The following is a 27,859-nucleotide window of genomic DNA, read 5'->3' as shown; positions in this document are numbered from 1 at the left end:
GTAGGTAATATATATACACACACACACATGGGAAATAACAAAATAACAAATCAAATGCAAAATATTAGTTATATTGCCAAATAATATATATTTCTTAAATATGCAAAAAGATATACATATAAAACTGACGAAAGAAACAAAAATTAATATTGGAAATATTTAAACAGTATTAAAAAAAAGTATTAATACCTGGGAGTAATCGACATACTATGCCCACTCCAGTCTGGCAGCAATAGGCAAAGTGCTGGACTTTGGAGGTGTTAAATTTACTATACCCACTCCAGTCTGTATAACAGTACAAAATGTGTTGAGCTCCGGAGGGATATCATTTACTGTTCCCACTCCAGTCTTTGCAACAATATAGAAAGGGTTGGACTGCCAGGGGTACAATTTACTATTCCCACTCCATTAAGTGCAACAGTAGGGAAATTGTGGTCTTCAAAAATGTCACATTTACTATTAACACTCCAGTCTGTGCAACAATAGGGCAAGCATTGAAAACCGGTGTACGATAGTAGAGAAATCAATAGCCTTTGAAGGGGTTTAATTTACTACTAACACTCCAGTCTGAGCAAAAGTAGGTATAATTTAGGACTTTGAAGTGGTAACATTTACTATGCCCACTCCAGTCTGTGCCACAGCAGGGACATCGTTGGATTTCAGAGAAGTTAAATTGACTGTTCCCACTCCAGTCTGTCCTACAATATGAAACTTAACCCTATACATCTTTTATAAATGTAGAAATCTGAATATATATTGTATTATTTACCCCAAAAAGAGACATACATAGAAAAAAACTATTAAAATATTAAAATGATTAGAAAGCTTGCACCTAATATATAACTGGAGAAATATTATGATTACACAATTTGCATATGTATTAATCAATTAAATAATTAGTAATACATTGTTTATTAATTATTACTTAGCTCCCCACCCTATTCCCCTACAAACTTGCCACCTGCACCCAATATATAGCGTATAATTATTACACTATGTACATATTTATTTAGCAATTGAATAATTAGTAATATATTCATAATTATCAATTAAGTAATTATTTATCATTTATTACATCCCACCATACACCCCTACTGATCCAGAAACCACCTATGACATTATACATTACTATCAGCAATTAAATTTAAAACTTATAATTCACTTAACATTACACATTATATTTAAAAAAAATATTATTAGCAACTATACAAACAAAATTTACCCATAAATTTAATATAAGAACTAACACACATAAAGGTAACTAAAAAATTATATGTTTTACAACTATATTATTGGAAACAACATTACCAACAACAATATTATTGAAAAACAATCAATCATTCAATTAGGGTTAGTAAGCGGCGGCTACTCACCCGTGAGGGTCTTAAAGATCTGTGGGGGTGTGTGCAGCAGATTATCCGAAGAGCCGGGTCTTGACGTCCTTCCTGAATTGCATCAGTGTGGGCAATTTCCTGAGGTGGATGGGCAGGGTGTTCCATGTCTTGGGGCGAGGAAGGAAAAGGACATTCCTCCGGTTGTGGTCTTGCAGATTTGTGGGATGGGAGCCAAGGAAAGCTTGGTGCAGCGGTGGTGTCTGTTGGGTATGTGGAATGTGAAGCGGTGATTCAGGAATGTGGGTCCAGCATTGTGAAGGGCCTTGTATGCATGGGTGAGGAGTTTGAAGGTTAGTCATCTGAAGACTAGGAGCCAGTGGATGTCAGGAGGTGTTGAGTGATGGAGGCTGATGAGGATTAATATTGCTGTGGTATCCTGGATATTCTTTAGTCTTAGGAGGAGTTTCTGGGTGACGCCAGCATAGAGTGTGGGCACTGTTCTGTTAAGGGGTTCCTTTAGAGCCGGGACACTCTCAGGAGTAGCCGCGTGCTCTATAAATACCAAGTAACATAACATAATATAACAGAGTGCGTTGTTGTAGTCGAGTCTGCTACTGATGAGGACATGGGTGACTGTCTTCCTGGATTCAGTGGGGATCCATCGGAAGGTCTTTTGAAGCAGGTGGAGTGTGTTGAAGCACGACAAGGAGATCGTTTTTTTTTTGGCGGTCTATTTTGAGCGATGAGTCCAGTATGGTGCTGAGGTTTTGTGTGTGATTATTGGGGATAGGGGGCTTCCTAGAGCAGAGAGCCACCAGGAGTCATTCCAACCACAGAGGGTGGCTCCCAGGATGAGGACTTCTGACTTGTCCGAGTTGAGCTTCAGGCAGCTATCACTCATCCAGGCAGCGACAGCTTTTATTTCTTTGTGGAAGTTGTTCCTGGTGACAGTGGGTTCTTTGGTGAGGGAAAGGATCAGCTGGGCGTCGTCAACATAGGAGATGATGCTGAGCATGTGGTTCCAGAAAGTGGTTGCAAGGGGGGCCATGTAGACATGGAAGAGGGTGTGGCAGAGGGAGGACCCTTTGGGTACTCTGCAGCTGATCTCTGTTGGTGTTGAGAGGTACTTTAGGAGTCTAACCCATCGTGTTCTGCCAGTGAGTAAGGAGCGGACCCAGTTGAGGTCCTTGTCTCGGATATCAGTGTCATGTAGTCTTGTGGCTAGGGTGCAGTGGGAGATGGTTTCAAAGGACTCCGAGAGGTCCAGTAGGACAAGGGCTGCTGTTTAGCTCAGGTCAAGGAGGGAGCGGATATCGTCAGTGGCGGTAAGCAGGGCCGTCTTAGTGCTATCGATATATTTCTTCTCGGAAAAATAAAGATACTTGACAACAACATTTCTGCATCACAATATTTTTGTATCACAATAGTCTTTTTCCAATATTTCTGCCACTCCAAATTTCTGCTCTAATAATTTACCCAAATAATGTGTGTATTCAGGGCCACAGAAGGGCAGCAACCCCTACAGAAATGGTTACACAAAAAATGTAATGTTCACACTAAGTTACCAGTAAAACTTAAAATAAAACACATTTACTAATAGAAGTCTTCATTTACTTAATATACCATTGTAAAAGAGCACAAACAAATTGCTACTGCCCCAGACAAAACCGATTGAACAATACGTCGCCCTATGCCTAGCAGGTCATTTGATATATGCGCAGGGGAAACAGCTCATATATTTTCATGTTCTTTCTGAGCCTGTTATTTTACACTTGATATCTCTATTTTCTTGTTTTTAGGCAATGTATGTGGCTAAATTGAAGTGAAAGATAGTGAAGGACAATAAAGGAAAGTCAATGAAAGAATCTGGGACATAAACCACAATGCTTTACTGGCGATGTTGATGATTGACAATGCAAAGGATATTCAGTATGATGAATGCTATTGATTGTTGCTATTGCCATGTTGACTATAATGGTGAGCCATACATAAGTTTCTTACTGATATTGCTCCCATTCATTTCAGTGATGTTACATAGGTGAATTATAACATGTGGCTGCTTTAACTGATGTGGTGACACCATGACAAAGTCAGTAGTACTGCCTTGATATTGATACTCCCATATATTGTGATGTTGCATCTTTTATAGGTTTTGGGGGATGTGTGTTTATAGCTTTCCAGACTCTCAAGCGGTGTAATGTAAAATGAGGGTATCACCAAAAATACTGCCATTTTCCTGGTTTACACAAGTGATTAAATACATATTATTTAGTAGTGTGTGGATGTGTGTATTAAAAGTGCTTTTCCTCTTCAAAAGAAAATGCACTAACTGGACAATGATTTATAGATTTTTTTTTTATTGCAAACAGGAGCTACTCTCCCACACCACCTACCCCGAGTAGGCCTAGAAGTGCTCTCCTTCACTACCCTGAGAGAGAGTGAGTCAAATCTACAATGTGGTACTTGGACTTCAGTAAAAAGGCAGTTGTACACTTATTTCTCAGAAAAAGGATAAATATTCATTTGATCATTATGTATGTATTTCAATCTCAGAGCGGTTAAGGATGTCTATGAGAATGTACAGCAATTGATGACTTTACCACTTAAATTATGATGCAATCCATGTAATAATATTAAGGTTTACTCTAACATCAAAAAATACAGTATAATGCAATGTATTAACTCCAACCCAGCTGTCATGTTATCTCCAGTGGCAAATGAGGTATAAATATTACATTAAATATAATTATCAATGACCCTTAAAATGCTGGATGTTTCTGGAGCTGGATGGTTTAATGTTAGATATGCATTATCAAAAATGTTTTCTTGCAACCTAATGTCATCAGAAAAAAATCACCTTCAGAATAAGATAGACAAAGAGAGTGCCTGCCGTTTTGTCCGTCCAATAAGTTTGATAACTTTGAAAGCCTTAGGGTTTGAAGAATATATATAAAAATGCCAAAATCTTGTATAAAAACCTAATGTGCAGATGGCTTGCTCAACAGAGGCCCCAGGACCAAATGGAATCCTGGTTATCATCTCCAAATCAGATCCTAGGCTTTGGACCCCCCCCCTCTTTTACTTGCAATGCTTTTTACATCCTGCCTGGACTCTCAAACTATTCCTGAAACATGGAAAGGATCAATTTTTCATCTGATTTCAAAAAGATCCATATCCTAAAATCTACTGCAAGATCACCCTATTAGACTCGAAAGCAAAATGATATGCTAAGATCTTTCTTACAGACCTGGAATCTTGGGTCAAGAATGCTAACATTCTATCCATCTCTGAGGCAGGATTCAGGATAGGATTTAGGAAAGGATGAGAGGCACTAGAAAACATCATAGCAGTAAACGTTGTGGCTGTAAGAGAAATAAAGAGAGGTAAAGTACTCTGCACGTGCTATCTAGATTACAGTTTAGCATTTGAAAAGAGTGAATAAAGGAATGCTTTGGCACAAACTGACCACTTGGAGCATTTGGAACATGCTACTAAAAGCAATGCAACTACTTCACTAGAATATGAGTGTTCACATTAACATCAGTGATAAATAAATATGCGGACAATCTTGGACCTCTAGACATAACTTTAATTGGATTTCAGCATTCCTTGTGAGACATTAAATTGAGATGTCCAGATTGCAGATTACAGAACCCCACTGCCATATTCCTTAGAGCGATGATCTGCGTTGCTTTAGCCATTGGAAACCACTGGAATGAAGGTCAGGAGAAAATCATGAGTATATCCCTTAGATATATTTTCTCTCTTACCAAATTCTTCCCGCTAGCACAGCTTTGTTTATAATGTTGCCCTTCAAACATAGCCTGTAGATGTTATATTATGCAGATTTGTGGAGTGCCCAGCAGGGTCGCTTGGTGGTGAGCTGCAGTGCATTTAGACAAACCTAGGGCCTAGTGAGACTACTCAAAAAGCCAGGTCTTCAGCTGCTTACGGAATTCAAGAAGTGAAGAGGAGGCTCTTATGTGTAGGAGAAGGTTGCTCAATGCTTAGGTGTGATGCAGGAGAAGGCGTGGCCATGGTAAATGGTTTTCCCTATGCGTGGGATGTATGCAAGTAGGAATACGGATGAATAGAAGTGTCTGGAAGGTTTGTAAAAACACACGCTATTGTTGAGGTATCCTCTGCATGTGTTAGTATTCGGACAAAATATCAAGGCACAGAAATATAGGATTTTTTATATCCTGATGCAGGAATATCATTGAAAAGATTATCGATTTTCTAAGTTAAATTATGACAGTGTCAAAAATATCTATGTTGTTAATATCGTTAACAAAAATATAGTTGTATAGAATATCGTTTTTTAGTCATCTTAATGTACTTTAGTCCATGTTTTAATTGGGAAATGGTCAGAACAATGCAGGCTCAGCCACGCCTGTCCCACCAACGCAAGCGCAACTACACTTGCCTTAACCATGCATATGCCTTAACCACGTGTATGCGTGGTGAAAGCAGTTAAGGCAGTGTGCGGTATAGCTGCTGGAATGGGCGGGCACAGGACGAGGAAGGATCGGACGAGGATGCGGTGAGATAAGTGGGGCTTGGGCAAGGTTTTGGGGGCTCAGGGTAGTTTTGAAGGGTTGGGGTACTTTTTGGTGCTGGGGGTTGGGCTGTGTTTAAGACTTGGGGATGCTGAGATGTTTTTAGGGCTCAGGGGTTGGATCAGGGTACTTTATAGGTCTTGAGGACAGGGGAGTTTTTAGTGCTCTGGGGGAGGTGTGGGTTTTAGGTCTCAGGGTGGGGGCTAGGGTGCCACTTTATTGATTGGAGCAGGGAAAGGGATCGGCATACTTATACTTACCTAAACATTCTTAACCACATATATGTCTTTGCAATTTATGCCTTAACAATGCGTATTGCGTTGTAAAGGCATGCATGTCAAATACATATGCGTGGTTCAGACTATGTGGAACCATCATGCATGGTAATCACATGCGTTGTTCAGACACACAAACATTTTAACTGTGTATGTTAGAAATTGCTTGTGTAAAAATAATAATTATTGCTAATATTTTTAAATAGTTTGTTCAATTTTTGTTGTTTTTATATTTAATTTGTTTGCTATTTGTCATTTTTAGCGTTGTGGCGGGGTTTGAGGGTTTTTAGAGGTACAAGGTTGGAAGTGAACTAATAATATTTATTAATAATTAATAGTTTTTGACTAAAATTAATTATTTAATTGATAATTATGTAGATTGTGTAATTCATTTATTTTGCAAGTTGTATTTTAGGTTTAGAGTTGTGGGTTATGTAAGGGTAAAGGGTAGACAGTTAATTAATTATAATTAATTAATAATATATTTTTAATTAATATTAACTATTTAATTGATCATTATTATCTCAAGTGTGCAATTCATTTATTTTTTAAGTTGCGATGTAGGTGAAAGTTGTGGGGTTTGTAGGAGAAAGGGGTGGGAAGTAAAGGAATTTTACTTAATTATTAATTTGTAATCAATATCAATTATTTTATTGATAATTATGTAAATTGTGTAAATAATTAATTTTTTTAGGTTGGAATTTAGGTGAAGGATGTGGGGTTTGTAGGAATATAGGGTGAAACGTTAATGAATAATGTTTAATTAATATTGATTATCTATTTGATGATTAATTATGTAAATTTTGTAATTAAGCTATTTCTAAGTTATATTTCAGGTGCAGCTTATTGAGTTCGTAGGGGTAAAAGGTGGGAAGCTATTTAATTAAACATATGTTTTTATTATTATCATTATAATTATTATTATTATTATTAAATATTTAAATAGTTTTTAATTTTGTAAATTGTTTAAGACATATTTGATGTCAGTAGTGTTTTTTCGGGGTAAAGGTTATGACAATAATTGACTAATGATTAGTTATTTGTTATTAGTTGTATAATTGATAATTACATTTGTAAATTGAGGTGGGTTGTTGAGTTTTTAAGAGAAGTTAATTGAGAAATACTTTATTGGTAATTCATTTATTATTGATCATTTAATTGATAATTATGTAAATTGTGAAATTATCACTTTGATATGTTACATTTTAGGTTTGGGTTGTTTACTTTGTAGACAAGTTGGTTGGGAAGTTATTTAAATTAAAACATACATAATATGTTTTTTAACTTCTTTATTCATTACTTAATATGTTATTTGTATTATACTATTGTAGCTGCCACAACATTTTAATTGTTGACTGAACTATTTTAGGGAATAGAGTGTAGTATTTTATTTTATTTAAATCAATAATATTTGTTTTAATTAATAATTATAAAACATTGTGAAAGGTATGCAATTAGTTTAATATTTTTTAACATCTGGACATATTATTATTATATTTGGAATTTTATAATTTGGAGTTTTTAACAGAGCTGTTAAAATATGTTATTTGTTTGAGGTAAACAAATTATCTCTACTGTTGCACAGACTGGAGGGAGAATAGTTAATTTTGCCTCTTTGATGTCCAATTCTTTCCATATTGTTGCATATACTTGAGACGGAAACAGTTAATTTTACCCGACCTGAGTCCACCACTTTCCCTACTGTTGCACCGACTGGAGTGGGAATAGTAAACTTTGCTCCTTCTGAATCCAAAGCTTTCCTTACTGTTGCAAACACTGAAGGGAGAATAGTACATGTTACTCTTCCAGAGTCCAACGCTTTCCCTACTGCTGCACAGACTGGAGTAGGAATAGTAGATATGACCCTTCCTGAGTCCAACGCTTTCCCTACTGCTGCACAGACTGGAGTAGGAATAGTAGATATGACCCTTCCTGAGTCCAACGCTTTTCCTAATGTTGCACAGACCGGAGTGGGAATAGTAGATATGACCCTTCCTGAGTCCAACGCTTTCCCTACTGCTGCACAGACTGGAGTGGGAATAGTAGATATGACCCTTCCTGAGTCCAACGCTTTCCCTAATGTTGCACAGACTGGCGTGGGAATAGTAGATATGACCCTTCCTGAGTCCAACGCTTTCCCTAATGTTGCACAGACCGGATTGGGAATCGTACATTTTAGTCCTTCTGAGTCCAACGCTTTCATTACTGTTTCACAGACTGGAGTGCTAATAATACATTTTACCCCTTCTGAATCCAGCACATTCCTTACTGTTGCACAGACAGGAGTGGGAATAGTTCATATTACTCCTCCTGAGTATCACACTTTCCCTACTGTTGCACAGACTGGAGTGGGAATAGTAAACTTTACCTCTCCTGAATTATAAAGTTGTCCCTACTGTTGCACATACAGGAGTGGGAATAGTACTTTCTACTCCTTCTGTGTCCAATGCTTTCCCTACTGGTCAACAGACAGGAGTGGGAATAGTACATTTTACACTCCTGAGTCCAATCCTTTCCCAACTGTTGCACACACTGGAGTGGGAATAATACATTTGACCCCTCCTGTATCCAGTGCTTTCACTACTGTTGCACTGACTGGAGAGGGGATGGTATATTTTAACCCTCCTGAGTCCAGCATTTCCCCTACTGTTGGACAGACTAGATTGTGAAAAGTGAACTTTGCCCCTTCTGAATTCAAAGATTTCCCTACTGTTGCAAACACTGGGGTGAGAATAATACATTTTACTCCTCCAGAGTCCAACGCTTTCCCTACTGTTGCACAGACTGGAGTAGGAATAGTACATTTTACCCCTCCTGAATCCAGCACTTCCTTTAGGGGAATAGTACATTTTACCCCTCATCAATTGAACACTTTCCCTACTGTTACACTGACTGGAGTGGGAACAATAAATGTGACCCTCCCCCCGAGTCCAACACTATCCCTACAGTTGCACAGACTGAAGTGGGAATAGTGGTTTTCATTCCTTTTTAGGCCAATGCTTTCCTCCCTGTTATACGAACTGCAGTGGGAATAGTAAATTTGACTCCTCCTGAGCACTCCACTTTACTTACTGTAGCACAGATTGGAGTGGGAGTTGCACATTTTACCAGTCTTGAGTCCAGCGCTTATCCCTACTGTTGCACAGACTAGATTGAGAATAGTAAACTTTGCCCCTTCTGAACTCAAAGATTTCCCTACTGTTGCAAATACTGGAGTAGGAAGAGTACATTTTACTACTTCTATTTCCTACGCTTTCTCTGCTGTTGCCTAGACTGGAGTGGGAATTTTCCACTCCTGAATCGAAAGCTTTTCCTACTGTTTCACACACTTTTACTCCTTTACTCCTTTCACATACTTTCCTTTTAGTCCGACATTTCTCTACTGTTGCACAGACTGGAGTGGAAATAGCGATTTTTACCCCTACTGAGTCCAATGCTTTCTCAACTGTTGCACAGACTGGAGTGAAAATTGTACATGTTACCCCTCCTTACTCCAATGCTTTCACTATACTGTTGCACAGACTGGAGTGGGAATAGTATATTTTAGCCCTTCTACGTCCAATGCTTTTACTACTGTTGCACAGACTGGAGTGGGAATAGTAAATTTGAACCCTCCTGAGTCCAATGCTTTCCAAACTGTTGCACAGACTGGAATGAGAATTGTAAATGTTACCCCTCCTTACTCCAATGCTTTCACTACTGTTGCACAGACTGGAGTGGGAATAGTACATTTTAACCCTCCTGTGTTCAGCAGTTTTCCTAGTGTTGCACAAACTAGAGTTGGAATAGTAAACTTTTCCCCTCATGAATCCAAAGTTTTCCTATCTTTTGCATTTACTGTAGTGGTAATAGTACATTCTACTCCTCCTGAGTTCAATGCTATCCCTACTGGTACACAGACAGGAGTAGTAATAGTACATTTTACCCCTCCAGAGTCCAATACGTTCCCTACAGTTGCACAGACTGGATTGGGAATAGTAAAATTCACATTTTACCCTCCTGAATTCAGAACTTTTGCAGTGGGAATAGTACATTTTACCCCTCATCAGATGAACGCTTTCCCTACTGTTGAACTGACTTGAGTGGGAATAGTACATTTTACCTCTCCTGAGTCCAATGCTTTCCCTATTGTGTACAGATTGGAGTGTGAATAGTACATTTTACCACTTCTTAGACCAATGCTTTCCCTGCAGTTGCCCAGACAGGAGTGAGACTAGTACATTTTAACCCTCCTGAACTCAGCACTTTCTGTAGTGGAAATAGTAAATTTTACCCGTCATCAGTTGAACGCTTTCCCTACTTTTGCACAGACTGGATTGGGAATAGTAAATTTGACCCCTTCTTAGTCCAATTTATTTCCTCACTGTTGCACAGACTGGAGTGGAAATGCAAAACTTTATGCCTTCTTAGTCCAATGTTTTCCTCACTGTTGCACACACTGGAGTGGGAATAGTATATCTGACTCCTCCTGAGTCCAAAGCTTTCCCTACTGTTGCATAGACTAGAGTGGGAATAGTCAACTTTACCCCTCTTGCATCCAAAGCTGTCCCTACTGTTGCACACACTGGAGTGGGAATAGTTAATTTCACTCCTCCTGAGTCAAACGCTTTCTCTACTGGTACACAGATGAAAGTGGGAATAGTGCATTTTACCCCTCCTGAGTCCAATGCTATCCCTACTGTTGCACATACTGGATTGGGAATTGTAAATTGTACCCCTTCTTAGTCCCATGCTTTCTCTACAGTTGCATGGACTGGACTGGGACTAGAAAATTTGGCCCCTCCTTAGTCTAACACTTTCCCTACTGTCACACAGACTGGACTGGGAATAGTAAATTTTACCGCTTCTTAGTCCAATGCTTTCTCTACTGTTGCACAGACTGGCTTGGGAATAGTACATTTTACCCCTCCTGAATCCAGCACGTTCCTTACTGTTGCACAGACAGAAGTGGAAATAGTAAATTGTAACTCTCCCGAGTCTAACACCTTCCCTACTGTTGCAGAGACTTGAGTGGGAATAGTACATTTTACCCCTTCTTAGTCCAATGCTTTCACTACTGTTGCACAGACTGGATTGGGAAAAGTACATTTTACCCCTTTTGAATCCAACACTTTTTGTACTGTTTCCCAGACAGGGATAGGACTAATAAATGTTACCCCTCCTGGGTCCAACGCTTTCCCTGTTGATTTTTGTTGAGTACAGCATAAAGGGTGATCTTGGCAGGGAATGGTATCAGGGGGATGTTTTTAGAGTTGGCAGGAGTTGAAGGGTCTGCTGAGGGTTACTTTCGGCAATGGAAGCAAATATGTGTATTTCTATACCTCATGGAAGGTGACAGAATAATTGGAGTCCTCCGGAGCAGGTTTGGTGGGGGCAGTGGCCCGATGGGGCCAGTGAATGGATGGACTTCATAGTGACTGCAGTTTCTTCTGGGTTGAGCATGAGCCATGTGGATAGCCTTGGTTCTTTGGATAATGCCAGGAGGCTTTTATTAGGGTCTGTATGGTCTGGTTGTGTTTTAAGGTTGCTGTAATGTCTGTGATTTTGCTGCTGAAGAATTGAAAGAGATTGTTTCATAGGTCCTGCAAGGGAGTGATTGGGTTTGAGGCAGCTGCTGGTTAGATAATATACTTCACAATAATGAAGTGTCAGTGCTGGCATCGAGTGCCACATTTGGTTCACTGACAACTTTGATGTACTAAATATCGATGTAAAAAATATAGACTACAAAAGTATCAACTAAAAAATATTGATGTAAAAAATATAGATGTATAAAATATCCACTTTTATAGAAATATAAAATAAAATAATATAATATATATATTAAATATTAAATTAACTTTTAACAAAATAAAATACATTTCATACACATTTTAATAACATTTAACAAATAAACTTCATTAAAAAAGATAAACACACAAACTTATTTTTATACATACATATATTTACTTTAAAACAATTAAACTATTATTTTTAATTTATATCAAAAGTTTTAAATTATAAAAAAATAAAAATATACATCAATGATTTAAAATATAAAAAAACATATATAGTGAATTAAAAGATTAAAATATAAAAAAATATTTAAACTTAAATTACACAATACGGTCAGTCCACAGTAGGGAAAGTGTTGGATAGTCGAGGGGTACAAATAGCTATTACCACTCCAGTGAGTGCAACAGTAGGGAAAGTGTTGGATAGCGGAGGGACACAAATTACTATTCCCACTCCTGTGAGTGCAACAGTAGGCAAAGTGTTGGTGCAAAAATTACTATTCCCACTCCAGTGAGAGCAACAGTAGGGAAAGTGTTGACTAGCTGAGGGGTCAAAAAATTGATCCCCACTCCGGTGACTGCAACAGTAGTGAAAGTGTTGGAAAGCGGAGTGGTAAAAATTACTATTCACACTCCAGTGAGTGCAAAAGTAGGGAAAGTGTTGGATAGCAGAGGGATACAAATTACTATTGTAACTCCAGTGTGAAACAGTAGGTAAAGTGTTGGATAGCGGAGGGGTGAAGTTCACTATTCTCACTCCAATGATTGCAACAGTAGGGACATTTTTAGATAGCAGAGGTGTAAAATGTACTATTTGCACTCCAGTGAGTGCAACTGTAGGGGAAGTGTTGGATAGCGGAGGGGCAAAATGTACTATTCCCACTCCAGTGAGTGCAACAGTAGGGAACTGGTTGGATAGCGGAGGGGTGAAATGTACTATTCCCATTCCCGTAAGTGCAACCGTAGAGAAAGTGTTGAATAGCTGAGGGGTAAAAAAATGTATTCCCACTCCGGTGACTGCAACAGTAGTGAAAGTGTTGGATAGCAGAGCCATAAAAATTACTATTCCCACTCCAGTTAGTGCAACAGTAGAGAAGGTGTTGGATAGCGGAGGGGTAGACATTGCTATTCCCACTCCAGTGAGTGCAACGGTAGGGTTAGTGTTGGATAGCAAAGGCGTAAAATTAACTATTCCCACTCCAGTGAGTTCAACAGTAGGGAAAGTGTTGGATAACAGAGCGGTAACCTTTACTATTCCCACTCGTGTGAGAGTAACAGTGAGGAAAGTGTTGGATAGCAGAGGGATAAAAATTACTATTCCAACTCCAATGAGTGCAACAGTAGAGAAAGAGTTGGATAGCGAAGGGGTAAAGTTAACTATTCCACCTCGAGTGAGTGCAACAGCAGAGAAAGTGTTGGATAGCGGAGGGGTAAAGTTTACTATTCCTACTCCAGTGAGTGCAACAGTAGGGAAAGTGTTGGATAGCAGAGCGGTAACCTTTACTATTCCCACTCCTGTAAGAGTAACAGTGAGGAAAGTGTTGGATAGCGGAGGGGTAAAGTTTACTATTCGTACTCCAGTGAGTGCAACAGTAGGAAAAGTGTTGGATAGCAGAGCGGTAACCTTTACTATTCCACTCCTGTAAGAGTAACTGTGAGGAAAGTGTTGGATAGCAGAGGGGTAAAAATTACTATTCTCACTCCAGTGAGTGCAACAGTGGGGAAAGTGTTGGACAGCGGGAAAGCAAAAATTACTATTCACACTCCAACAGTTAAAAAATATATATATATATATTAAAAAATTAGGAAAAAATATACAAATAAATAAATAGAAAACATAATATAATATTAATTACATGTAAAAAATACCTACAGATATTATATAAAATAAAAAATATTTACAAACAAAACATGAATTAATATATACATGTATATATTTTATTTCCTACCCTATAACACCACTTTTAAGGGTGGATTTGAAAGTGCTCCTCTTTGCATTGCCCTAATTTATTCTCCATTTGTTCTACAATTGTTTGCAGTGATCTTTCAACAGTCTTAGTTCATTCATGTACCAACTGGCCTTCGGTCTAGATCTTGTATTCCTGTGTTTGAGGGGGGCCAGGGAGTCGGTGAAGTAGGTTTTCAAATTTACTAAATACTTGATGGCTTTGGGAAGTTTGTTGCTGTGTTTAGGTCTGGGTGTTGAAAGCGGTGTTCCAGTCTTTCTCAGTAATGCTACTTTAGTTTTGGATGGATGGTCTGGTGGTGGTGCATGTCCATTGGACCGTAACAGGGATACTAAACTTAATTAGGGCATCCTCTCACCGGAGACTAGTATTGGCTCTTTGACTCCAATTTTGAGTGCTTTTTATTTGGGGTCAGCCTGGTCTTCAAGGTGGAATTGCAGATCTCCAAGTAGGATGTAACTGCTAGCATTGAGGGAAAGTGGTGCAATGAAGTTTGTAATGCTGTCAGTAAAGTTGGTGCACATTCCAGGTGGTCTGTAGACTAGAGTGGTACTTAGTTTGAATTTGGCTGTGACGTGGAGCTTGAACAACAGGTGTTCAAATCTGGAAGATGATGAGTCTGTGTAGGTGGTGCATGGAGGTTGTGCAGCTGGTGGATTTGTTCTCAATGATGGCAATTCCGCATCAGGGCTTGTGAGGCCTGTCCTGCTGCAGATATTCTAGCCAATTGGATAACTGTGGCAGTGTCAGATGCTGATGCGGGTTCTGTGGGTGATTGCAGGACTTTGTGAGTGTGAGAGAGCAGTTTGTTGTTTCTGCGAGTGTGGTGAGTGTTGGGTATGGGTAAGTGCATGAAAATGTACAGGAGAGGCAAAATGCTCCCTCGTTCTTGTGTGGTGCAATGAGGCAGCAGCATAGGGAGTAGTGGCTGGTGTTGAGGGCGTAGAGGGTCACCGCGGAGTAGTGTCGGTAGGGGGAGGACTAGAGCTAGTGTCTCAGGGCGCGATCCAGGTACAGATAGGCTTGCCTTTCCCGTGGCTCTGCACATTTCCTCTGAATGTGTCTGCAGCATCTCCACACCACAGACACCATTAGGCCGGTCAAGCCAGGGAAGTGATCTCACATCCTGTGCAGATGAATGGTGGAATATACTGTGATGTGTTTACTGTGCAGATGTAGAATAGAACATTGAATGATGTCACTCCCTATGCAGATGGATAAAGGAAATGAGTTGTCTTGCTTTGCTGCTTCTTTTAAAACTAACCTTATGTCCAATATGCCAACTGTAGCATCCTCCTCAGCCTAGGAACTCTCAAAGGACCACGCCAAAAACAGAGCTTAGTATAATATGTTTTTATTCGTCTGCATGTAACAGCAAACGCAATATTCAAAGCCAGCCTTCAGTGCATTCAACTCCAACACTTAACATCACAGTTAGACAGAGTTCATCTGGAGCCACATATGTACCATTATTTCTAATGCATAAGATACTACATCTTCCCCTTGTTAAATAAAAATGCAAACATCTTTTTTACGAAAAATTTATATAGAGAGACATATACATTCACATCTCCTCAACTAATCTTCTTGGTGCTTTAGTTGCTCAACCTGATCTTATTCTGGGAAACTTCTCCAGTCCAGGATCTGCATCAATGGTGTAGAAACAGCCACAGTTGCCTCTTTTGGGGTCCCACAATTGCTCAGGGCCTTCCCTGACTCCCTTGCTTGTGGTGAGTCCCCTGGACCTTGCTGGTCTCAACTTTGCACCTTCTCGTCTTCCTGCATGTGTTTCATTTGCCAAGGCTTGTTGGTGCTCCTGCTGGACACCTACCCCTCAGCACTCGACATCCTTCATGGAAAAGCTTGTACCCGGGTTCTGGTCTTCCTCAGCGTCACCTGGTCCTCACAGCTGCAGAGTCAAGGTATTCATCATCTTTCCTGAAGCACTCAACATAGGAGGGCATTTGTCTTCCAGTCTTTTGGTCACTCCTGTGTGACATAGACTCTGTCCCCTCTGCTTTCAGGTAGTTCTCTTCAAGAATCCACATTTGGATCCACAAGGACACTTTCTCCGCTTATAGCAGCGGCACTTTCCTGAAGTCCTCCATTGGGTTCGACTGCGGTTTCTGATACCACTTCACATGTTTGCACCGGGCTTCCTTGGTGTAGGTAAAGTGGGTACTAGGGTATCCACGACTGGGGTGGCTGGGGTGGCTCTCCAACCTTCTGTCTTCCACAGGGTTTCTTTAAGGTCAACTGAGAAGGGTCCTCAATCTTTTAAAAAGTCCAACCGCAACTTGCACATAGACTTGTACGTAGTACGCAGTCGTGTTCACACACTGCACATGCTCACCGTGGGGTCCCTATCTTCTTACCTTAGGTTGTTCTGTGGGTCCCCAGCAATTATGTACTCTCAACATTGTCCTTACTCGAGTTGTGGTTTGAATACCACTTTCTTAATATATGGTTTGGTCCCCCCTGAGGCTCACTGTGATTTCGTGCTATTTACTGTGTTACTTTGCTAAAGTATTGTGTGCATTGTGTTTAGTGTTGGAGATATTGGAACATACTAGAGAGTATTATATCATAAATACATATTTTCATAAATGTTTGGTGTGGTTCTTTTCATTCAATCTATTTCATAAGATTGCATTCTGGTAAAACAAGCTGCTTTACACTCCTTCAAGACTAAGCCTGAAGGCTGCTCTCCATGGCTACCATTTGGATAGCTTTCTAAGGTTTTCTAAGACCTCTTAAATCAATGATGCATCCAGCGACAACAGGGTTGCAGTTCATTGGGATCTGGTGGAAGCAGTACAGGAGGGACCTGGACAATGGTGTTTGACACAGATTCCAAAGTGCTTTTCTGCTGACTTGCCCATTGCAGTTTATCTGCCAGGAAAAGTTTGAAGTAAAGGCAGGTCCTATTTCAGGAACCTCGGTGGGACTTCCTCCAAGTCCTGCCTCTGGCTTTCCCTTCATCCACCCGTAAGAAGAGTATTGATGGTGGCGGGGATTTAGTGCCTAGAGTTAATGAGATTTGAAAGGAGGGGTTACAAGGAGAAATGCTTTTATTTCTCCTTTCTTTTCTGACTTTGCATATGTGCTGCACTTATGCAAAGTAGGACAAGTATTAATGTGTGTCTAAGCATTTAATTTTGTACTGGAAGGGTATCCTTCCTAAACAAAACCTATGGTAGACTCAGGCACACACCCTTGCACTATAGCGCAAAGGCATGAGCCTGGTGCACGGCAGCTGAAATCAGCACCAGAGCTAGGGAGAGTACCATATTTGGGCCCAATGCATTAACATTTTGCTCTAAACCCTGCTTTACTTCCATGGTACCTTCCGATGCAAAACAAGTTTTGTATTGGGAAGTAAATTGGCATCTAAATAATTTGTGCTGGTCAGTGTCATTTTCATTATGCTAACCTCGCACAAAATGTTGGTATGGTATATAGACATAATATCGGAAAAAAAATATTGACTGGACAGAATATCGAGTTTTTAATATAGAATGGACAGAATATCGAATTGCTAAAATATAGTGGTGAAGAATATCGAAAATCAGGTAAGAAATATCGATTTAAATAATATAGAAGTAAGTAATATCGACAGTCATAATATAGTAGTTAAAAATATCGATTTTTTTTATAGTGTTTTAAGTGTTAGTATATGTGTTAAAAGTATGTATTAATATTGGAATGTATGTTAGAATATTTTTAAAGTAATGAATTTTATGTTATTTCATTTTTGTGTAATTTAATTCCGTAGCGGGTTGTGGGTTTATAGGGGAGTAGGGTGGGAAGTAATTTAATTATAGTACATTAAATAATAATTTATAGGAATTATTAATTATTTTTAATTTAATTTTGCGTTTTACTTCTGTAGCGGGTTGTGGGTTTATAGGGGAATAGGGTGGGAAGTAATTTAATTGTTATTAGTTAATTAATAATTAGTATTGAAAATTTATTGGTTGTTGATTAATTATTAATTGGTAAATAATTTGTATTAATTGGTAATTAATTTGTATTAATTGTTTAATTGATAATTATGTTAATTGTATTCATTTAATATTTGTAGCGGGTAGTGGGTTTATAGGGGAATATGGTGGGCAGTAATATAATTCTTAAAAATTAATTATTTAAATAATTTGTGTATATTGATAATTAATAAATTATTAATTAATTATTAATTGGCATTATTTGTATTTATTAATGTGTGTTATAGAAAAATAATTGGTTGTTAATTAATTAATAATAGGTAATTAATTAATCAAAAATGTATTGGTATTTATAATTAATTAATTAATAAATATTGTGTGATTGGTAATTAATTTTAATACTTTTTTGGTATTAATAATTCATTTATTTTTAATGAAATATTAATTTATTATTTTCCCTACTATTGCACTCACTGGAGTGGGAATAGTAATTTTTACCCCTACGCTATCCAACGTATTCCCTACTATTGCACTCACTGGAGTGGGAATAATAATTTTTACCCCTACGCTATCCAACGCTTTCCCTACTGTTGCACTCTTGGGAGTGGGAATAGTAATTTTTATCCCTACGCTATCCAATGGTTTCCCTACTGTTGCACTCTTTGGAGTGGGAATAGTAATGTTTACCCCTACGCCATCTGACGTTTTCTCTACTGTTGTAATCCCTGGAGTGGGAATATTAAATTTTGCCCTCCCGCTATCCAACGCTTTCCCTACTGTTGCACTCTCTGGAGTGGGAATAGTAATTTTTACCCCTACGCTATCCAACGCTTTCCCTACTGTTGCACTCACTGGAGTGGGAATAGTAAATTTTGCCCTCCCGCTATCCAACGCTTTCCCTACTGTCGCACTCTCTGGAGTGGGAATAGTAAGTTTTTACCCCTACGCTATCCAATGCTTTCCCTACTGTTACACTCACTGGAGTGGGAATAGTAATTTTTACCCCTACGCTATCCAACGCTTTCCCTACTGTTGCACTCACTGGAGTGGGAATAGTAAATTTTACCCTCCCGCTATCCAACGCTTTCCCTACTGTTGCACTCTCTGGAGTGGGAATAGTAATTTTTACCCCTACGCTATCCAATGCTTTCCCTACTGTTGCACTCACTGGAGTGGGAATAGTAATTTTTACCCCTACACTATCCAACGCTTTCCCTACTTTTGCACTCACTGGAGTGGGAATAGTAAATTTTACCCTCCCGCTATCCAACGCTTTCCCTACTGTTGCACTCTCTGGAGTGGGAATAGTAATTTTTACCCCTACGCTGTCCAATGCTTTCCCTATTATTGCACTCTCTGGAGTGGGAATAGTAATTTTTACCCTCCCGCTATCCAACGCTTTCCCTACTGTTGCATTCTCTGGAGTGGGAATAGTAATTTTGACCCTCCCACTATCCAACGCTTTCCCTACTATTGCACTTACTGGAGTGGTAATAGCAAATTTTACCCGCCCGCTATCCTACGCAGAAAATATTGAATATTTTTAATTAATATTACGTTAATATATATGTATAATTTTTTTTTTTACTTACATTAATTATTTATTAATTTTAATGTTATTTAAGTATTTTTAAGTATGTGTCAGTTAATTATATGTATTATTTCATTCATTTTACATTACTTTTAAGACATTTAAAAAATTCGATATTTTGACTAACTATATTTTTAACAACGATATTTTGGATTCTATATATTTGTACTTACCTGTTTGGAGATAGGGATTCGATATTTTGGCATTCTATATTTTGGCATCGATATTTTTGTATGTCTATATTTTGGTGGTCGATATTATGTCAGTGATCCGTTGGTATATGTACCTCTTAATCGCCTCCCTAAAACCTATGACAGTGTCTGTCCACAGAAGCTATGGGAAACCAGAAACTACTACTTACCCAAACTTTACGACTTAGGATATTCCAACAGTACAAAGCCACAGGTAAAGTCCTTGTGGTGGTCTAGTGATGCTAATTAATATTGTTCTGGACACAGTATCAGTTTAAACAATCTCTAAAACAGAATATTACATTGCAAGGTAGATGAGTTAGAGCTACCTCTCAAAGCAGTAAATAAAGCTCCAACATTGAAAACAGGAGATATTAACATGAACTTACTAGAGAACATGACAAGTGCTTCTATAGAAGACTCCCTAGATGATGTGTGTCAGGACAACTAGGTGACATGCCACCGCGCTAAGAGGCATGTCAGGACAACTAGGGAAATCCTACTCACAAGAAACCAGGATATGTACACTATAGCAAAAAACAACGGTTCCCGTGGAAACAATTGTAAATAATACACAATATTGTAATGCACAATGGAAATGGAAATAGGGGTAAGAGGGATGTCAAAAAGAGAAGAGAGACCAAACACAGCGTAATGCTAGTAAGTTCAGAAAGTTTATTTACAAAAATATTTACAGTGGTATTCTATATATGTGTGTATACTCCTATTTCCATTGCCATTGTGCATTACAATATTGTTTATTATTTTCAATTATTTCCACAGGAACCATTGTTTTTTGATATAGTGTACATATCCTGGTTTCTTGTGAGTAGGGTTTCCCTAGTTGTCCTGACATGCCTCTTAGCGCGGTGGCTGCACCGCAAGGGATTTGTTTTCTTTGAATCTTTCCCAATACCCTATTCCCATGTAGGGTTCAACTCTGTGTGTCTGGGGTATGATGTCCGAAAGAGAAGCGCCACTATATACTGATGAATATATAGCAAAGATTATTAGTGGGCCATCACCTTTTTTCTACGCAACCCAACAAACCAGTGAGCCAAAAACAGACATTGTTGGAGAAACTTGCAAAAACAGAGAAGAAACATGTTTGAACAGAGCTACATGCTTGCCAGCTAACCGAGTACCTAAAGGCAGGAATCATCCCTTAAGGTTTACAAGTGAGGAACATACCAGGAATTTTTAGAGAGGATCCTAAATTCAAAGGTGGTTTTAGTCACATCTCTACCACCTACTCATGCCACTGGATGGTGCTAGAAGTAGAGACTGCTTTGGAATACGCTAAGGCAGAGCTCAAAGAAATAGAAGAGCTAGAGACAGAACTGCTGGGAGGAGATGGTATGATAGAGGCTAAGGCACTCCTAGACAAATTGAATAAAATAATTGAGGATTTCAACACGTATGAACTTAAGGGAAAGCCTTTCCATATTTGAGGGATTATTACACCACATTTGTTAGACATAATAGACAGAATACCTGGGGCAAATTCAAAAGGAATTAGCCAATCACTTTCTCAGAATGGTCAGGGGGCTCTGATGACTCAGACGCACAACCAGGACTGAGCCACACTGATGCCCACCCTGTAAAGCCTTTTTTAGAGAGAGGTCCCAAGGGCAATGGCAAGAATTGGTATCAATACCCGGGCAAATGCCAGCCATGGAGGAAACACTATCAATGGGGTCCACAACCATATTAGACCCCATCCATTCCCCTGGCACAGATACAATGCCCATCTTTAATTTGTCACAACAAACACTATCCTCTGCAGAGGCCTCCCTACTGAGTAGGGGTTTATCATGTGTGATCACTGGGCAGACAAACTTTTTTAATTTAAAGACAGAGTTATTTCAATTGCTCCGGAGGATCCGTCTGAAACTGTTCTTCAAAGGCAGGAGTTGTACCTCACTAGATTCAGTCACAGGCCTAAAACTGCCCTCAACTTTCTATCCTTTCAATTCCCTGATGCCACCCAAGCTTCTCACTTTTTAAAATATTATACTAAGTGGCATAGATGATCTTAAATGAGTCAAATGCTTTATACCATTTAACATCACTTGACAACAAAGGAAAACATTACAAGACCTCAAGCATGATAAGAGCATAATTCTTAAACCAGCTGATAAGAGAGGGGGGATTGTCATTCAGGATCGCAAAGATTATAATAGTGAAATCTAAAAACAAATAAACGAGAAGCAACATTCTAAAAAATTGTCATCCAATCCCTTACAAGACATGTGTAAAGAAATTCTTAAAATCACCAGGGAAAGTAAAGAACAAGGGTTTATAAACAAAAAAGAATTTGAGTTCTTGAACACTGAAAATCCCCGAACTCCAGTCTTGCATACCTTGCCCAAGATTCATAAAGGGACCACAAATCCACCAGGGCGACCTAGCCTATATGGATGTGGTTCGGTTCTTGAACCTTTTGGCAGGTATATTGATTTTTTCATTAAAACCTTTGTACCTATACAGGAGACTTATGTTAAGGATAGTATGTTTATGATTAATCTATTTGGCAATATGCCCTACAACTTGGACACAAATTGGCTGGCCACTCTAGATATCTCTTCATTGTATACTAATATACCTCAAGAAGAGAGCATTCTGATAATTGAGAAATTACTAGAGACAAGATCCAGGCCACTGCAGGTTCCCACTAATTTTATAATAGGGCCAATAGTTAAAATATACAAAACTCAAGCTCCGGTGCCACAATGTATGGGGCAGAACTGTGGGGGCATCGCCCTAGCACTAGTCTGAACAAAGTGGAGAATAATTTCACGAGAGACAGCTACTAGGTTGAGGAAATATGAATTTTTATGATCAATTGTGTCCCCTATCTAGACCCCAACGGCTCCATGTACATGCTACAAGTACATGTATGTTCCCTCCACTTCAAGCTATGAAGACGCAAATACAATTGTGTCCAACGTCAACATGTCCTCTTTCAGATCCGCCCTGAATGGGTCGAATATTCCGTTCCTAAGTATGCCTTGCCACCGTCTTTATATGGTGTACTTTTCACGTTTTTCAGCTCTGGCAAGTTAGGCCCTGAATTCTGCCATCAAGCCTTTTCCTGCCTTCTGCCTCTGAATGCTCCAGCCTGGACCTGCATCTGTATCCATGACCTTTGTCTTACTTCCTGCGCAGCTAACGGTGCCTGGCCCGGCCTGTTGCCTGCCAAAACTGTATTCAGCCTTCAAGTTATCTGCTCCGCTCCTCGAGAAATACATTCCTGCCTGGAGAAGGAGGAATTTAAACATGACCCATCTGCAAAGGAGAAAGCCTAGCCTTTCTGTCTCTTTTTGTGTGATTATAAAGCTCACGTCAGTGAAAAGCCCATAGCCCCCGTGCAAGACCTCTGCAGTAAATGAAGTAAATGAAGAAATAGATGCCACATCGGCTCTTGGTGATGAGCAACCTATGTCACAAATCAGTCCCTGCTCCAGACATCGGATATCAGATAATACAAGATGTGCTGGTCGTTCTGACATTGAAGGCCTCACTCACTGAAGGCCTCACTTCCAGACTTGTCCGGTTGCATAGCAACCCTCCCCACGTCAGTTACACGTCATGCTCGAGTTGAGCACAAGTAAGGCAAAGTTCCAGTACAATTCCAGCTGATCACGCAACCCCCTCCAGGTATCCACCCACCTATGACAAATTACCCATTATCATCAAGTGGACGCCCACATGGACGCCCACCTTCACGCCTACTTACACGCCCACATGCTCTTATCTCATTCTCTCTTGCTCTTTTGCTTACGTACAATTGAGAAATGTATATATACTGTACTCTGTGAATAATGTTTTGAGAATATTGAGAATACTTTTGAGTCCCTTCCAGATCCTTTGTGGTGATGGTAATATTCTCCCTTTGACTCGAGTTATTGGAATAAAGCCCTTTATGAACCTGATACCACAGACTCAGCCTCTTGCTTTATGCATGATCTAATTGATATTATGAAATTCTGAGAGCGTAATATTTTATTTACGACATAATGGCGCCCGAACAGGGACAATCTCTTTCCCCACACGCCGGAGATGAGGGTTCAGTTTTGCCCCCTTCCATAGCCGTGACGGACTTCAAGCGCGCACGTCGCGGGTCTTCCCGCCAACTCCCTCATGCCAACGAAGGGGACGGACTGCGACCAGGCATCCAGACGAGGCGGTGAGGAACGCAGATTGTCCTACCCAGAGCCCACCTGCGAGAGAGCTGTGTCCGAGGTATACAGAGGCCTACCAGATTCCGAAGTTCCGAAGTATCCACGTCACGAGTCGAGTCCAGTCTGGTCTAGTCCAGTCCAGAGTTTCCGAGGCCTTCTGTTCCGTTCCGTGCTTCCCGGTGAGTACCATTGCTGGGGACACATCTAGACGTGCACATTGGTTTGTGCCGGTCAAGACGGGTTTGGGTACACAGACCTGGTCTGCACTGTTTTAGCAGTGTATCTGTACTGTTTAGCAGTACATCTAGTAGTATGCAGTTAGCTAGTTTTATTCTAATTATCGTTGTTCATTTTAAAATGTTTTAATGTGTTTTAAATGTCGTGGTATGAGTGACTGTTCGATCTTCATTACTGTGTTTATTGTATTAATTGTGTTCAAGTCCGAGTAAGAATCAAGTAGCAAGGTTTAAGATGCCGTTATTCTCAATATTAAGACAGATAAAAACTAGAAAAGGAATACTCGAGGAAGCCGTTCCCATTCCACCTAGGGACACTCCAGGGTACTTTATGTACCATAAACATGGCCTAGATGCCGTATTATATCTCGCTTTGTGGGTGGACTACACCAAGGATTTAGTAGAGAATCAGAGATGGCCCGCTGTTGGGACATGGGATGCAGATTGCATCATGAGAGTAGAAGAAGCATTATGGAAAAAGAAAGCCAGACAGTCACAGAAAAATGCTATTGAATTATGGCGTAAAGAATAGCATAGACGCATAGAGAAAGCGCTCAGAAAAGAGGATAAAAGTAGGGAGGATTCAGACAAAGCCCGAGAAAACGTATTAGTTGAGGAAGGTATCCGAGTAAAAGCAGAACAAGTAGACAGACAACGAAACACTCTTATGAAAGAGAAAATGTAGACCAGCTCGGAAGGATGCCATTGAGTTGTGGCGCAAGGAGTCACATAGGAGGACAGAGTAAGTGTTTCACGAAGCAGAGAGAAGTAGACTGGAGTCTGGAAAAGCCAAGGAAAAGATGTTACAGGAGGAAGTGGAGCAGGTAAAATGAGCGCAGGCTGACAGAGAAAGAAATACTGACGTTGCTGGTATTTATCCCGTCCTTTTAGAGGACCTAGCAAGAGTGGCCCCAGTAGAAAGACCAGTTGGAGTGCCACCGCAAGTACCCCGATACATATGATAATGATATAGTAGCTCAAGTGTTCTTGAGCCTCCCGCCAAAAGATCAGCGCATGGCTGGTGTTTTCATGGTCCAACATTTGATTACGTTGTTAATAGGGACTTGAGAGGGGTGTAGCTAGGGTAATAGCAACACCTGTGATTTGATGACACCCCTAATGTACAAAGTGTTAACGAAAAATAATTAGTGATGCATTAAGGGTTTAACTTGAGAAAAAGAATTGTGGGTATTTCGAATTTGCAAATTGTTCAAGAATACAGGTTTGTGTTCTTGGTGGTCCAGTGAGCCAATGTGCTGGGTCAAGTCGGTAAGATTATGACCCCCTGAGTGCAAATTGTATGTAAAAATAATTTTTCAATTGGGCGAATTATTGCAGTTTTTATGGAATTGAGTAGTCTTTTTGTCTTTGACAGCTTCAGAGTGAGGAGAAGGTGGGGGCTGTGTAGAGCAGAATGTGATACAGAAATCGGAGACAGATTCTGACCTTGTAGCCAGTGTAGGTGGGGGCCGGTGAGAGGAGCAGAACAGAGGCACTGCTTAGAAAGCTTCTCTGACATCACATCTGTGTAATGCCTGCAGCCGGAGAGCCTTGGGGGCCAGGAGTAGGAAAAACAAAAAAAGTTGGCTGGCAGCCCAGGCTCAGGCCGCGCTGAGGGGCTATTTTTAGCTTCTCTGATAAGGCAGGGCAGCTGAGAAATGTAAGTCGAGAAAGATTCCCTTGTTCTATTCTGTGCAAAACCAGTGCCCCGGGGAAATGTCTATGGAGAAGATTTGTTTTATTTTTTAGCAAATGTTATATTGCTTCTGGCCAGAAAGTAAAATGTTGCTCTTGCTTGGAATTTTAAGGGCTATATGCCTATATAAAAACGATTTTCAAATTCAGACATTTTTGAATTGTGGCCACAAGCTGCCACCAGTTGCATTGGATAAATGATCCAGTGGTTACGGGTCTGTGAGGAAAGATGGGAGATACATCTTCGACTAGGACATGAGGGTACATTGTGTACGAAGATTCATAGCTCATTTTTATAAAAAAAAGACAGGTTCGTGTGTTCTTCATTTTTGATTATTGTTGCTGATCCTGTGTGTCAGACTTGACACGGTGATTTCAGCTGACACGGTCATCATTGGGATGACCCACTGTCAGATGGGGGTGTATAGGGCAGGTAAATCAGTTATTGATTATAAGCCTGACAAATTAAGCAGGCCAGAATGTTCGCCTCTGAGCTGTAGGTACTGTAATTGCGCATCACTGCTCATTTATATATGTTAGTGTAATTGTCTATGCTTTCTGTGCTTGGTATACTGATGGCTTGGCATATGTATTTTATATATGTTTTGTTTTTGTGTTGTATTGACCAGTATGTTTAGCATTAATACAAGTTCTCCTGGGCGTTACAGAGATGGTCGTGACGACGTAAATCTTTGCGCTGCGCTTGGCTGGAACTTGTTCACAATTACTAAATTTCACAGACATGATATTACCTTTATCATGCTGTCAAAATAGCAGACAACACGTTATCAGTGTATGTCTAATTGGTATTGGAGATGAATAAAAGAAGAAAAAAGTTATGCAAGACTAAAATATGTATCACATGACTGCCTTTCTCTTATAGACAGGCAGCCTCGGTCATATGTTTCCAGATTGGACATTAAGGAACCATTATGATCTGTGCACTCGCATCTTAACTCTTGAAAGGCCTGTTTTAAATAAGGACTGCCACCCCAGAGTGACAAATGAGGCTCGGTATTTAGGGTAATGAGAAAATATCTGACAGGATTTCCTTTTTAAAGTTTGCTTTAGTAAGCTCATTCTTGTAAGTGGTGGCCCCAAAAGTTGACTTGTTTTTAAATTAGGCTATTGGGTTTGGGTTTCTGAAGAGAGACGTTTGAATATGAAAGGCGAGGGATTCAGTTTATTGTATAGGTGGAAATTATTGCTGAATGACTGGTTTCTTTAGCAGATAAATTATTAATTATCAACATTAACAACTGTTCTTAAACTTGGTTTTCCGAATATTTAGGTAAGTTAGCATTCCTATTAGGGCCTCCTAGCATTAATATTGACTTCAGGTTGGTGTGGGTTCACATAATAGGGACATTTGCATATGAGATGTCATTTGGCCAGCCTATGAGCTCACACAATGAAGTTTGTACATTTGCTGGAGGGATTTCTCTTGAATTTCAACTGCGCTGTGCATCTCCTATAATTTTGCTTACGCCCAGTAGCTACACATAGGGATTAATAGTGTTGACAAGACACAGGGTTTGATAGTGTTTGACAGCAGTGAAATCTGTTTCAGATTTCCTCCTGTCAAAAAGGGGGGAAGGAGGAGAATATTGGCTTTCTGCTGGCCCCTGAGGAGGTTCGCTTCCCGCTAGCCCCTTAAGAAATTAAGCCCCTTAGAAATTAGCCCCCTTAGAAATTAAGCCGAGGAAATAGGTATGGTGCTTTCCCCTTTTTCTCATGTTTTATTGTGATCTTTCAGGGGAATTAGTTGTGGGCACCGGAACGTATTCAATTGATTTCTGGTTTTTCACAGCCCAAGACACAAAAGGAGGTACGTGCATTCATTGGCCTCACTTCATATTGCAGGCAGTGGATTCCCCAGTATGCTTACATAGCCAAGCCCCTAATACAGTTGACGACACAGGAGGCAGTTTCTACTAAAGTCCTCTCTTGGACACAAGAACACACTGTGGCATTTGAAGAATTAAAGAGAGCTTTATGTCAAGCACCAGTTTTAGCAAACCCTGATTACAACAAATCGTTTATGCTTTTTGTGACAGAGCGGGATGGAACAGCACTATCTGTCCTAACACAAGATCATGCAGGAAAACA

The 27,859-nt window shown here is 39.8% G+C and overlaps 1 protein-coding gene across 1 annotated transcript in view; it reads left to right on the top strand.

Moving 5' to 3' along the window:
* Positions 1-1,497: 1,497 nt before the first annotated feature.
* Positions 1,498-27,859, top strand: part of LOC146808549 (extracellular calcium-sensing receptor-like) — a 176,258-nt gene continuing 149,896 nt past the window's right edge. Inside the window, exons 1-2 of the mRNA XM_085623997.1 lie at positions 1,498-1,684; positions 3,134-3,138. Coding sequence (XP_085480123.1) covers positions 1,498-1,684; positions 3,134-3,138 — 192 coding nt within the window. The remainder of the gene's footprint in view (positions 1,685-3,133; positions 3,139-27,859) is intronic.

Source organism: Triturus cristatus, chromosome 8 (assembly GCF_964204655.1).
Source record: "Triturus cristatus chromosome 8, aTriCri1.1, whole genome shotgun sequence".
Taxonomy (NCBI): domain Eukaryota; kingdom Metazoa; phylum Chordata; class Amphibia; order Caudata; family Salamandridae; genus Triturus; species Triturus cristatus.
The sequence above is the reverse complement of the archived record's forward strand: the minus strand, read 5'-3'. Positions and strand labels throughout refer to the sequence as shown.